The 14,807-nt window shown below is 35.6% G+C and overlaps 1 protein-coding gene across 9 annotated transcripts in view; it reads left to right on the plus strand.

Moving 5' to 3' along the window:
- Positions 1–14,807, plus strand: part of TTC23 (tetratricopeptide repeat domain 23) — a 141,331-nt gene that overhangs the window by 33,514 nt on the left and 93,010 nt on the right. For 8 of the 9 annotated variants that reach the window (XM_072617040.1, XM_072617048.1, XM_072617046.1 and 5 more), the window contains 4 exons: positions 2,974–3,165; positions 5,875–5,998; positions 7,529–7,679; positions 7,863–7,988. In XM_072617040.1, the coding sequence (XP_072473141.1) occupies positions 2,974–3,165; positions 5,875–5,998; positions 7,529–7,679; positions 7,863–7,988 (593 nt within the window). Of the gene's footprint in view, positions 1–712; positions 753–2,973; positions 3,166–5,874; positions 5,999–7,528; positions 7,680–7,862; positions 7,989–14,807 lie in introns of all 9 variants that reach the window. The other variant, XM_072617041.1, reaches the window with a different exon arrangement.

Consider the following 14,807-nt stretch of genomic DNA (forward strand, 5'->3'; position numbering starts at 1 on the left):
TTTAATTATTAAGTAGTCTTTTTCTTGAATTTTATAGTATATGAGCTTCTGTAGCATTTAAGCCAAACATGGGCCCAGTTCCCAGTTAGCTTCGTAGAAGTTAAATGACTAAGGTCAGAGCTAAAATTCAAATCTGTCTCTAAGCATAGACCTAAGTGTCCCACCACTCAAGTCATATTTGCCCTTTGGGAGGATTTTTGTCAGAAGACTCCCTAAAATTCATATAGAGCATTCCAAGATATTCCCTGTGGTGAGAAAGGCTTGGTAGACTCTTCATATCCCTAATCCCACATATCCAAACACTTACCCAGTCCTACACATTCCTTCTTCATATGATCTTTTGCAGTTCAATTTGATTCAACAGACATTTATCAAGTGCGTATTCTGTGCAAGATGCTGTATTTGAGCTTGGAGTCAGAAAACACAGGAGGCAGCAAAGTAGAAGAGAAAGAGTCCTGCCTCTGAGGAAAGAAGGCATGGAGTCACAAACTGGCTTGAATGCTTTCTGTTTGCCTGGCCTTGGAACTCCATTGCCTTATCTGTGAAATGTGGGGTGAGGGATGAAATGGATGGTCTCTGGGTCTCTTCTAACCCTAGAAATACCAGAGAAATCTCAGCTCTACCATTGCTAGCACGTTCATGAGCCTCTCTTAGCCTCAGTTTCCTCCCATATATAATGGGGATAATAATGCTTTCATGTTTTACTTCACAGGACTATTGTGGAGAGAGTACTTTGTGAAGCACTCTTAAATGTGAGATATTATTGTTATTATCTTCTCTACCACCCCTTATTTTAGTACTAAGTACCTCACATTTGCACCATGGCTGTAGTTCCCTAATTGTTCTTACTGCTTCCAGACTCTTCCCCTTGTATTATATTCTTTGAATAATAACCATGTCAATTTTCCTACAGCATCACTTAGTGATCCTCTTGTTCTTTACCTTAAAAACCCTCAGTGGTATCTTACCTATCATCAATCTAAACTCAAAGTCCTTAGTTTGGCATTCAAAGCTCTTTACACTCTAGCATCAATTTACTAACCTTACATTTCACCTTTCTCCTAAACATATCCTTTGCTCAAACCAAACAGGGATGCTGATGACTTACTGTATATGGCTTCTGAATTTTTGCTTCATTTGCTGATGTTGTTTCCTATAACTGGAGTGCCCTTGTGGTACAATTGAAAGCCAGAGAACCTGGGTTCAGATTCTTACTTTGCTACCTATGTGACCTTAGACAACTCATTTGACTTGTCTGGGCTTCAGTTTCTTCATCTATAAAATTAGAAAGTTGAACTAGATGACCTGTAAAGTCCCTTCCACTTTAAGTCACTTCCAACCCTTCTCACTATTCACCCCTGTGTTAGCAGCTTTGCCACCCTGGAGATGCTGCCACTCTGAAGCTATCTTGATTGGTGAGTTCTTAGCTAAGGCCACTACTCTTATTCTTGAGGGGACCAAGACATGCTTACTCCACACCCAGCTCCACTCTTAGAACTTCTCTCCTTTCCTTTGCATTCCCCTACCATCCCCACCCTGCTTTCTATCTCTCTTTTGTGTGTTATCTTCCTCCATTAGAATGTAACTTTCATGGGGATAAAAACAAGTATTTGTATCTCTAGTGCATAGCCTGATACATCAGAAACAGTTAATAAATACTGTATCTTTCTATCTATTTTTCTAAAATTGTGATCTCTTTCTACTCCCATCTTCATATGAAATTCAGTTCATCCTTGAAAACCCAATAAAATGTTACCTAGTATGTGAAATATACCCTACTCACCCAGAGAGAAGTAATCTCTCCTCGAATTCTTTCCTATAGCTCCTTATTTGTCCCAGTCTTATGGCACTTGTCACGTACTGCTATATTATTATAGTCAATTGAAACTAGATTATAGAGTATCTTGAATACAAGGTTAGGTAGTGTGGATATTATCTGGGGGGCAACAGTGTACTATTGAAAGTTTTTTAGGTAAAAGGTGACAAGATTCAAGGAGTACTTCGTGTAAGGAAAAACTCCCTAATAATTATAACTATTCCTAAAATAAATTGGCTCTTTTGGGAAACAGTAGGTTGCTTTTCACTAGAGGTTTTCAAGGAAGCATTGAATGATCATTTATTGGGTATATTTTATTACTTTTCAGATCATAGATTTAGGACTAGAGGGGACTGTGAAGCTCATCTGGAACAACTCCTTTAGTTTATACATCAGGAAGCTGAGGCCCAGAGAGGTTAAGAGATTTGTCCAAGGTTGCACAGGTGATAAGGGACAGAATTAGGAATTGAACCTGGGTCTTCTGACTACAAATTCAGTTTTCTGTCTAATCTACCATACTGCCTTTGAAGTGAATTATTCATCAGGTCCATGCTGAACTAGATGACCTCCAAGGTCCCTTCTAATTCTGGAATTCTGTGATTCAATATATGCATTTCTCTCTCTTAGTATTTTATTAAACACTTTGATGGTAGGGAGTATGTATTTTATTGATCTTTGTGTCTTCTACCCAGTTCCTTGAACATAGTAGGTGATCCACAAATATTGGTTGAATGAATGAAATGTTTGTTGACTGCATTATTCATTGTTGCTAAGGTAAAAATGAAGTTGACAATGGTCTGACAGCCATAGAAAAAGCCTATGGCTCCTATGACAGCCACAAAACTTGAAATTTTCACTAAAAAATTTTAAAAGGAAAAACAAGCTTGGAGAATAAGTTGAGAAAATATTTTTGGGTAAGCCAATAAGGTAAGGTTGGAAGTATTGTAGCTAAATCAAGATTAGTAGGAAAGTGGGTAATCATGATCTGTGTGACTTATTTAAGGGTTAAACAGTACCTATTTACTATAGTAACTATCTTACTGAAATTTGTACATGCACTACTCTTAATATGAAAAAGTAAATGAATAGTTCTAAAAGTAACTTCATGAGTTGCTATGATTTATGACTTTGAATGTTTTTGTAATGTTCAAAATCAGAAGACAGATAGCAGAAAATGCAAGAGGATCAAGAAACTTAAATTTCCAGTCACCTATCTGAAACCAATGATGCTCTCCATAAAAGACCTAGACAGATTCAAAATGAACTGCCTAATCATCCTATTACAACCTCCTAAACAGAAACTTCTGGAGTGTGAACAAAAAGTAAAGTTTCATTTCAGCATTCACCAAGTAAGATAACTTCTTTCATGCACATTTTATCTCTAATGAAGTACCTACTTTCTTATTTCAAGCTACATTGGCCTGACAGACATAATGGGTTACTAAGGGAATCTAAGATAATAATAGCTAAGATTTATATAAGTGCTTTAAGGTTTCCAAAACACTTTACATGTATTATATAATTTGAACCATACAATGATCTTGTAAAGTTGGTGCTATTATACTGATTTTACAGATGAAATAACAAATACTCAGGAAGTGTGAACAATTTGTCTAAAGCCTTGCAGCTACACATTGTTAGAGCTGAGATTTGAATCATGAATTTCTGCCTCCAAATCAGTATTCTTTTCCTATAACACTTTTGCCTCCATGCCCATTAAGGTCAACTTTTGACCTTTTAAGAATCTTATTGCCTTTGCCCAATTGGTACAAATGCCACTGGAACTAAGAAAAAAATTGGGGTTATATCAGAAGACAAACCAGGGAGCATAGGTTGAAGTCTTTCTGTGTCTTGGTCAAGTTTTTCATAGTGAGAAGCATGACTCAAATTCTCAAATCCTGATGTATAGTCTAATATTGTCATTGTTCTCATGCTTTTAGAAACCTGTATGAGGGGACCTGTAAAGATAAATTGAAACACTGTAAGAACTATTTGGACCTTTTATAATTTGACTCTCCTTTTATAACTTGACTTCCTTTACTACACTCACTTACTAACTGCCCTCTTCTTTAGTCTGCCGCTATTCTCAAAAGCTTCAGACATGATCCCAGTTTCTTCCTCACCACAGGATAAAGCTTAGGAAAAATTCTACAAACATAGTAGCAATTTGAACTCAGCACTTGGATGTTCCTAGACCATACACAAAACTAAGTTTAATATAATCTTTCTAATCTTAGGAAATTCATTTAACCTCTTTAGGCATCAGTTTCCTCATCTGTATATTAGAAGATTGGGCTAGAATGACCCATATAGCTCCTTTAAAGTCTCAGTCTGTCATCCCTCTCTACCCTCTATAGCTAGGACTAAGGGTAAGCAAATAAGGTGCATATGGAAGAGACATTTTTAACATTTAACATTACTTTTATTTATAAAATTATGGGATTTTTTTGTTTGTTTTTGTGAGGCAATTGGGGTTAAGTGACTTGCCCAGAGTCACACAGTTAGTGTCAATTATCTGAGGCCAAATTTGAACTCAGGTTCTCCTGACTCCACCAGGCTTGGTGCTCTATCCGCTGCACAATCTAGCTTCACCTAAAATTTTGTTTTCCATGACGTATTGGTATTTGTTTTGTGGTAAGTTGAATTATAGTGTGCCACACTGAAACACGGTGCCTCTGTTGGCAGTAAGTAGCATAAGGGAAACATTGTTTTCAAACCTTGCTTAAGGTGCTCAATGCATTATTGTGGTTCTGACAGTGTATGTTCTTCTATCTCTCCCACAACTCTGCCTCAGCCTCTGTTTCTCTTACACTTAGCGCCTACCTTAGCTTTCTTTCATTGGCCATTCTAAACCCCTTCTCTAATTTCTGTCAAACACTGACTGCTGGCCTAAGAATGTTGCTCTGATAGACCATAACCCTGAACCGACTGACAAATCCTCTGAGCCTTGAAAGGAGTTAATATGGCTTTGGAAAAGAACTTAGCCTAGACTTAGGTAAAAGACTTAGAAGCCTTTAGACACCTTTTATCTCCAAGAAGTTTGGAAAATAAAAAACATCTCCCTCTTATATTATAATATTTATTAGTGGTTCTGCTGATCTTGTTTGCTTTACTAGTATCAAAGTCTCTAAATGTCTGAATTATTATACTTTTAATTATCCCTCACCATGATTGCCCACTCCTAAAACTTAAAATCTTAGAATCTATAAAAATCTCTGTAACTATCATAAAAATGTGACATCAAAATTGGACAAATAATGGAGAAAAACAAGAACCAAAGGGCAGCTAAACCTCAGAAGTGACTATTTTTTATTAATTACTATGTTTTCACTCTTTTTCACATTTTTTAGCCTGTTTTCTTAGAAATCTCTCTCAGTGGTCTATCATAGGAAATATTTATAGGGAAAAATTTAAAAAGAACTCACCTTTACAAATTGGGGTATTTATGACATAACAAGAGAATTCTTACCTCAAATACAGTCTCAGTGGTTTTTTATTATCCTTATTTTCACCCCACTACAGTGTGACTTTTCTTTCTCTGTAGTTTTCTGTCCCTACCAGCTTCAAGAAGAGTTCTTAATTTGAAATCATGTGCAATAGAATATTCTATGTGATATGAATAAGGGAACTAAGAAAGCCAAATGAAACTCTCCTCTGTTGGAAAAAAAATCCCATGCCATGAGGTTTTCTTAACCTGGGGTTCACAGAACCGAGGGTTCACAGATACCCTTCCTTTCCATCACAGTGTCCATGGAAAGATTTCCAGGGATCTATGAACTTGGATGGGACAAAACTAAATCTTTGTTTCAACTTAATAGGTTTTCTTAATCCTATGTATTTTATGCATTGAAAAATATTTTTCTGGTAAGCAATTTAGAGGCTTCACTAGAGTGACAAAAGGATCCATAATACAGAAAAGGTTAAGATCCAACTAAGCAAACACAGCCAGACTGAAGGGACTTTTGTGTGTTTAGATTCTTTAAATGGCTAAATATATATACATAAATGTGTGTGTGTGTGTGTGTGTGTTGTGTGTGTGTGTATTTCCTTTCTTATAGTATGAACATGCTATAAAAGAACTGGTGCGTGGTGTGGCACTAACAAGAATTTGTTATGGAGACCATCATTGGAAACTGGCAGAAGCACATGTTAATTTGGCTCGAGGATACCTACAGCTGAAAGGTGAGCTTGTTACAGATGGATGGTTAACTAGTTCCTGTCCTTTCTACAAAATTATTGGCTTAAACATAATTAGATGAATATGGATTTGGGTTATCTCAAATTTAAACGTTGCCTGTTCTCTTGGCACACATTGAGATGACATTCCAAAGGAAATTTGAGAAAGAGTGCATAGTGTCAGGAGAATATGAAGACTGAGAAATAAAGAGTTAAAAAGTTCAGTTCTAGTTGTTCTTTCCATAGTCTTTAAAATAAAATTCTTAGGAGAAAATAGTTTATTGGGTATGATGTGAGTTTTTAATGTGACTACTGATTCCTCTTATAATCATCACAACTTCACTTAACAACTGATTATGTATTTTCTTGTATTATTTTCTAGCTTTCATATCCTTGCCTCCTTTAGCTAGCTTATAAACTCCTTGAGGGCAGGAACTGTAGTTTACGATATCTTATATTCTCCATTGAACCTATCATAAAACTAGGCACATAGTTCTCATTAAAATACTTTTTTTGCTTGAATGATAAATATGGGACTTATACAAAATTTACCACAATTAAAGGTCTATAAAAATCACTATAATAATAATGTTTCATTAATTTTTGTTGGCTTCTGAAAAATATTCTTCTTGTATTCTAGACATGGGTATACAATTAACTTCATGTTTTGACAGTCTTCTGGAGACTAGAGGTATAATTCTGTGTAATTAAGAACATAAAGCTCGGAGAGCAATGAAGTATGACTTTTTAATAGAAATCATGGCTATTTCTCTTGATTTTAATGGGGTTCTTTAATGTCATCTTCATAATATTGTCACTCTAATATTGTAAAATGAGTTAGTATAAGAAACTTGCAATATATACATTCCAGATACTTAGTGGTAGTATTTTTACCTCTAGTCTGTGCCACATTTGCCTATTGCCATATGAGAAATATGTCTATCAGATGATTCACACATTTTAATGCCTCACAAAAATTTCTTAGCAATAAGAGATCCCTTTTATAGATGGAGAAACAGAGTTTGGGGGAGCGAGGGGGACATGGAATGAATGATCAGCCACGATTATATTGGAAACCTTTACCAAGGGAATGAAAATTTATTCACATCTAATTTCTTATCTAGAATGCTAAAGCTTTTAAATGCGCCGTTTATTTTCTAATAACTTGTAATTCTTCATACCTCTAATTATGGAGTGAACAAAGAAATTCAATTCCAGCTTATTTTTATTTTCTTTGTTTTTAAAAAGATATTCTTCTTTAGTAGAATTTCACGTGAATACTTAGAGAAATGTTTCCCTTTTATAGTCATGAAACTATTTTCAGATAAACTGTAATGAAATTTTTGCCTGAACTTGCCCAGCTGTGCTTCATGCTGAGACACTCAACTCTGCTTCTCAGAATGTATTACCATGTGAAAGAAATATGAGAAAGAAATATCATTCCATTCACAAGTCATTTACAAATATATTCCAGTTCATTGATGTGAAAAAAAGACTTAAACTTCTTTGTGTGTGTGTGTGTGTGTGTGTTCACAGGACTGTCATTACAAGCAAAACAACATGCAGAAAAAGCCAGAGAAATTCTCACCAATTCATTATTGCCTTCTTCTGAAGAAAGCATAGATGTTTTCAGGTGTTCAATTGACCTTTTTTATACTTTGGGAAGAGCTCTAACTGCACTTGAGAAGTATCCTTTTTCTCCATCTTTGTAACTGGAGGCCCTGTTCATAGTATGTATATTTAATTTTCAAGACCAATTAATTGATGTAATTCATATAATGGTACATAAAGGACTAGGAGCCAGGGTGGACTGGGAACTGGGGGTCAAGAATAAATGACTGAATGTAAAATTATCCTTAACACAACTCAGATTAAAGGAAGCCTCACAAAATTTAACAAAAGCTGAGAGACTTGCAAAGGAGGTGTTGGACCATGGAAAAATTTTAAAGGAAGAATGGATAGAAATTCAAGCCAAGATCAAGTTGGCTTTTGCACAGTAAGTATTGAGTTTTGGTTATTACAGCTATGATGGTGAAGGTCTGCCAGTAATATTTACCTTCATAAAGTAAGATACCTTCTTACAGGATTATTCTGGGACTCAGAGCTATTTCCAAGCAATAGAGGAGGAGAAGAGCAATTGCACTGTAATTCTAACCCTAGAGTTTCATTATTAATAGACTGTCATTAGACCTGCAGTGCTCTCAAAGTTTATCCTCGTATAAACTCCTCCCTTCCACTCTTCCCTCTCTATTTCATCCTCATATGATTAAATGTTTGGAAATGCATAGCACATAGTAGGCACTTAATATGTACTTGTGGAATTAAATGAGCACATATCCCATAATCAAAGGGGTAGGAAATGTGTTTCTGATGTCTCTACAAATAAAGAAAATGTGTATATATGGCAGCACACCCTAGTCTGATGATCAGATTTACATCTCCTATTCTACTTCCCTCAATGCCACTCTACTATAAACCAGGGTCAAACTATAGCCTGAGGGCCAAATTTAGGCCCTTCTGCCTGTTTTGTACAGCTCTCAACCTAAGAATGATTTTTACATTTTTAAATAAAGGGAGGTTTTTTTGCATTAAAAATATCAAAACCATTCTTAGTTCCTGGTAGTACAGAAAGAAATCAGAGGTTAGATTTATTCCCCATAGTTTACTGATCTCTGCCTAACTTTGTACCTACTCCCAGACTCACAGTCACACTCTCCTCTCTTGTCATTTCATTTTTACTAGTGTATACCCTGCACTGATTACCAAACCACAATTTTCTTCCTGACACAAAGATTCACATGCAAGAGCTAGCCTCTTCTGCCACAACTACTCAAGCCCCAGTATCAAGAATATATCTTCAAGTGCCTTAATACTCCCAGGAAACTGATAGTTGAAAGCTATCAGATGCACAGCTATTCCTCTTTTAGAAGCACAGCGAGGGTCATACTCTTGCCAGAACTTTTTACTACCATCTTCATCTTCCTTTCCTCCCCATCTATATTTTAAGAAAAAGTCCTGATAAAACTTTTACATTTTGTGTTCTGTTTTCCAACATTATGTGATCATAGTGTCCCATGATTCATAGCCACATAATATCACCAAAAGAATAATGATGTTAAAAATATGGGCCCTAGAAGAAGGGAACAACTTGAGGTCACTGAAATTTCCCAGATCTGATCCAGTGGATTCATCTCCATACTACTATATTCTGGATTCAACTCATTGTCCATCTGTAAATACATCTATATCCAAGGTATTTGAAGATAGAAATTTCATGGGCTACCCATTCATTTGTACATTTATACATTATATGTATGTCCCGTCTTTGTTTATTTGTTTTTTTCTGTGAGTATTATTCAATTGATATCCTTTCAATTGCCATTCCCAAAAATCTCTCCCTCCTCACCTATTAATTATTTTATCATTGAGACACCTTCCCCCACTATCTCTTCTTGCACTCTGATCTCACATGAATAGTCAACTCTTCTCCTTGCCAAAGCTAACATCACAATATGCACCTCGATCCCATCACCTTCCATCTTCTTGTCATTTCTGCTTTCACAAGCTCTTTCATCTATGTCCCCTTATTACAACACAGCTCTAGTTAGATCCTTATCACCTCCATCCTGGTGAACTACAATAGCCTTCTAGTTGAGATCTCTGCCTCAAGTCTCCTCTCACTCCAATCCATCCTGACTCAACTACCAAGGGGATTTTTCTTTTTTCTTTTATTTATTTTCAGTATCCTACAATCACTACCATATAACTTAGATTTTTTTTCCCTCCCTCCCCCTCCTTCCCCTCTCCTTCCCCTCTCTCTCTCCGAGACAGCATACAATTTTATATAGGCCCTACACATACATTCCTGTTAAATACATTTTCACCATAGTCATGTTGCATAGAAAAATTAAGATGAATGGGAGAAATCATATAACAAACCAAAACAAAATGATCTGCTACATTCTGCGAATACCATAGTTCTTTCTCTGGATGTGGAAGGCATTTTGCCTTAAAAGACCATTGGGAATTTTTTAAGTCCTTGCATTGCAATGAAGTACTAAGTCTATCAGAAAAAATCCTCGCACACTCTGGTTGTTTCTGTGTACAGAGTTCTCCTGGTTCTGCTCCTTTCACTCAGCATCAGGTCATATAAGTCTTTCCAGGCCTCTCTGAAGTCTTCCTGTTCATCATTTCTGATAGCGCAATAGTATTCTATTACATTCATATACCATGATTTGTTCAGCCATTTCCCAACTGATGGGCATTCCCTTGATTTCCAGTTTTTGGCCACCACAGAGTGCTGCTGTAAATATTTTTGTATATGTGGGATCCTTTCCCATTTTTATGATCTCTTGGGGATACAGTCCTAGAAGCAATATTGCTGGGTCAAAGAGTATGCATATTTCTGTAGCCCTTTGGGCATAGTTCCAAATTGCTCTCCAGAATAGTTGGATCAGCTCACAGCTCCACTAACAGTGAATTAATGTTCCAACTCTCCCACATCTTCTCCAACTTTATCATCTTCCTGTTTTATCATGTTAGCCAATCTGATAGGTGTAATATGGTATCTCACAGTTTTGATTTGCATCTCTCTAATCAGTAATGATTTAGAGCATTTTTTCATATGACTATAGATATCTTTAATTTCTTCCTCTGAAAATTGCCTGTTCATATCCTTTGACCATTTATCAATTGGGGAATGGCTTGTATTCTTGTAAATTTGACTCAGTTCTCTATATATTTTAGAAATGAGGCCTTTATCACAGATATTAGTTGCAAAAATTCTTTCCCAGTTTTCTGCTTCCCTCATAATCTTGGTTGCATTGAGTTTGGTTGTGCAAAACCTTTTCAGTTTAATGTAATCAAAATTACCCATTTTGCACTTCAAATGCTTTCTGTCTCTTGTTTAATCAAAAATTCTTCCCTTCTCCATAAATCTGATAAATACAGTATTCCTTATGCCACTAATTTGTTTATAGTATCAATCTTTATACCTAGATCATGTACCCATTTGGATTTTATTCTTGTGTATGGTGTCAGACATTGGTCCATGCCTAGTTTCCACCACACTGTTATCCAGTTTTCCCAGCAACTTTTGTCAAACACTGAGTTCTTATCCCAGACACTGGGGTCCTTGGGTTTGTCAAACAGTAGATTCCTATATTCATTGACTACTGTATCTTGAGAACCTAGCATATTCCACTTGTCTGCCCTTCTATTTCTTAGCCAGTACCAAGTCATTTTGATAATTGCTGCTTTATAATACAATTTGAGATCTGGTAGGGCGTGGCCACCTTCCCTAGCATTTGTTTTCATTAGTCCCTTTGATATTCTGGACCTTTTGTTCTTCCAGATGAATTTTGATTCTATTTTTTTCCAGCTCTAGAAAATAATTATCTGATAGTTTTATTGGTATGACACTAAATAAATAAGTTAGGTAGAATTGTCATTTTTATTATATTGTTTTTCCACTTACTTAGATCTGACTTTATTTGTGCAAAAAGTATCTTGTAATTGTGTTCATATAGTCCCTGGATTTGTTTTGGCAGGTAGACCCAAGGGAATTTTTCTGAAGCATAAGTCTTACCTCTTTGCTCAATGAGCTCTTGTTGCTCCCTATTATTATTTCCAGAATAAATATAAGGTCAATTATACAGTCTTTTAGCATTTAAATCTCTTTGTAACCTGGTCCCTTCCTAGCTTTTCATCTTACATTTTACTGTCCTTCCTACTCACTCTTTGTTTCACCAACATACACTCTTATGTTCTAGCCTGTTTACAATTCCACAAACACAATACTTCACCTCTTGTCTATTCCTCAGGACTAGCTGTCCTTACTTCCTGGAATACTTTAACCCCCCACCTCTGCCTCTCACTTTCTCTTCTTCCTTTAATACTCAGCTCAAATACAACTTTCTCCAGAAGGCCTTTCTCAGTTTCCCCAATGTTAAGCCTCCTCCCTTCAGAGTCCCTTCCATCTACTACACACACACAGACATTACATAAATATATATACACACATGTGTGCATGTATACATATGTGTATGTATACACATACATACATATATATCATATATATTGTATATGTAATCATATATCCTTCCTTTATTAAGCATATCCTTCTTCTCTCCCCCATTAGAATGTGAATTCTTTGAGTACAGGAATTGTGTTTTTGCTTGGCACATGGTAAATGTTTAGTAAATGCTTGTTGATTTGACTGCCTTGGATCTCACTGAAAAGGTCTTTTAAGTATCCTAAAACTCAGTATAATCAGGCCATCTATTGGAAAAATCTATTTCATTTGTATATTATGCAAGATATTGTACATTATGTTGGTGAATAGCTTTGATCAGGATATTGCCCCTTGTTTTATGCCTCATTTGACATCAGGGGTTGGGATCAGTGAAAAGTTATCCCTGTGAGTGCCTCTGCCAAAGAATCTTGCATATTCTTAACATATGTGATGCCTTGTTGGAGGAAAACTTTTAAGACTTTGTTTTGTTCCTCTGAGTCAAGTGCTTATTCTGTAATTAGTGTAGAACTAACATAATGGGATTTTATATTTCTTAACTCTCTTAGCCAGTTGTGTAGCTAAACATATTTGTGCTCTTGTCTCAGAAAACCTTTTTCTTTCTCCTATTTTTTTCAAGTACATCTTTGATCTTTTTACAGATCATTCTAATAAAGATTTTACTGAAATAAGAAAGTAGGCATATATGTCAGTGGTAGGCATGTGATATTTTGGTTCCTTTTTATTATGATATTTCCCTTTCTTTTAAAATTTTATCCTCTTTGAAATCTTGAAAATATATCCCTGAGTATCATTGACATTGTGTCACCACCAATATATATCCAAATTGAAGTTAATCTGAAGGGCATAAGGAGTGTAAGTAGATCATAGCATATTGCCAGTAATGACTTACATGGAAGAAGTGACATAAAAGACGTCATTAAGAATGTCTGTAATGCAAAAAAAGGAAGAAGCCAGTCATATAGTGATAGATAAACAGAAAGACAACCTAAGTGTTCCAATAGTATTTATGAAGTATGAAAATACCCTGGGGAGGGCTTCCAGAACATCAGGCATATCTTCATAGAGGGTTTATAGATGGACACAGACAAGATCATAAAAGATGAGAATGCATAGATAATTGTGATCTTCATTCATAGAGGGAGTAGTTATGAACAGGTCATATATCCATCAAAATATATTTTCAGCATATTAACTAGAGGCATGTGGTATCACCCTATTCACATATGCTTCATTGTGGTGTCATTGTGGAGTGACATTGAGTTGTCAAAAGCTATGCCAGAGCAACATTAGTTTTGAAAGATTCTGTCAAGCTCTTGAGTATGGGCCCAAAGATGGTCATGTTAAGCTTCTAACATAATTTATCCTTATGTTTCTTGTTTGTACATAGTTGTTTGAATGTTTTCTCTCCCATTAGACTGTTAGCTTCTTCAGAGCAGGGACTATCTTTGACCTTTCTTTTGTCAACATGAAAAAACTCAGACCAGTTAGGTAGGTAATCAGTAAATAAGTTGAGGCATTTATTCAGGATCAGGGAATTGCAATTCAGGATAATCCACTGCCTTATTCAGACAGAGATGCCCAGGGAAGAAGGGGAGAGGAGGATTCTTCTCGGTTTTTTTTTTCATTTTTCTTTATTTTATATGTAATTTATGGAATAAAATGTTTCCATAACATAATATAATAAAAAAAGATGATTGCAATGAAGCTGCAAATCTATTATATGCAACTTGCTATTTCTTTTAAATATATAATAAAGTTACGTAAATTTCATTTTTTTCCCTTCCTCCCCACCCTAGAGGTGGCTACCACTAGACGCAAATATGTGTGTGTATGTAAAATCATTCTTTACATACTTCTGTTTTTCAGTTCTTTCTCTGAATGCAGATAGCATCTTACTTCATAGGTACTTTGTAATTAATTTGGGTATTTATAATAGTTAAAATGACTTATTCACTTAAAATTATTCTTAAAAAATATTGCTATTACACTACACAACATTGTCTTGATTCTGCTTATTTTCTGCGTCTATCCCATGTTTTTTTCTGATCATCAAGCTCATCATTTCTTATAGCACAGTAGTATTCCATCACAATCATATACCACAAATTGTTCCGCCATTCCCCAATTGGCAGTTATCCCCTCAATTTCCAGTTCTTTGCCACCAGAAGGAGAGCTGCTGTAATTATTTTAGAACGTATAGGTTCTTTTCCTTTTCCCCTAATCATCTTTGGAAATAGACCCAGTAGTAATATTGCTGGGTCAAAAGGTATAGGCAGTTTAATGATTCTTTGGGCATAATTCTAGATTGCCCTTCAAAATGGTTGAATCAGTTTCACCAACAGTGAATTAGTGTCCCATTTTTCCACATTCCCCTCTAATATTTGTTACTTTCCCCTTCAATCATTTTAGCCAGTCTAGTAGGTATAAAATGATACCTCAATGGCTTTTTTTCAGATTAAATACTTTAATGCCCATTATTCTTCATATGTGTATCTAAAACTGCAGAGAAGGAAATGGTAAATCAATGAAATGTTATTACTTCCCCCCTAGAAAAACTCCAAAAATCTGAAGGCAATTATAATCACTCCCATTACTTCCATTTTACAGATGGAACAAAAAAAAGGTCAAATGACTTGCTTTTTAGCTGTAAGACAAATTGGTGTCACATCTAAAACAGAACCCTTAAATGAACATTTGAACCCTCATATAACAGAAGAAACAAATATTTATTACATGACCCAGAAGCTAATAATGAATTCCTATTCTGCCACCTATTACCTG

Source organism: Notamacropus eugenii, chromosome 1 (genome assembly GCF_028372415.1).
Source record: "Notamacropus eugenii isolate mMacEug1 chromosome 1, mMacEug1.pri_v2, whole genome shotgun sequence".
NCBI classification, from domain to species: Eukaryota; Metazoa; Chordata; class Mammalia; order Diprotodontia; family Macropodidae; genus Notamacropus; species Notamacropus eugenii.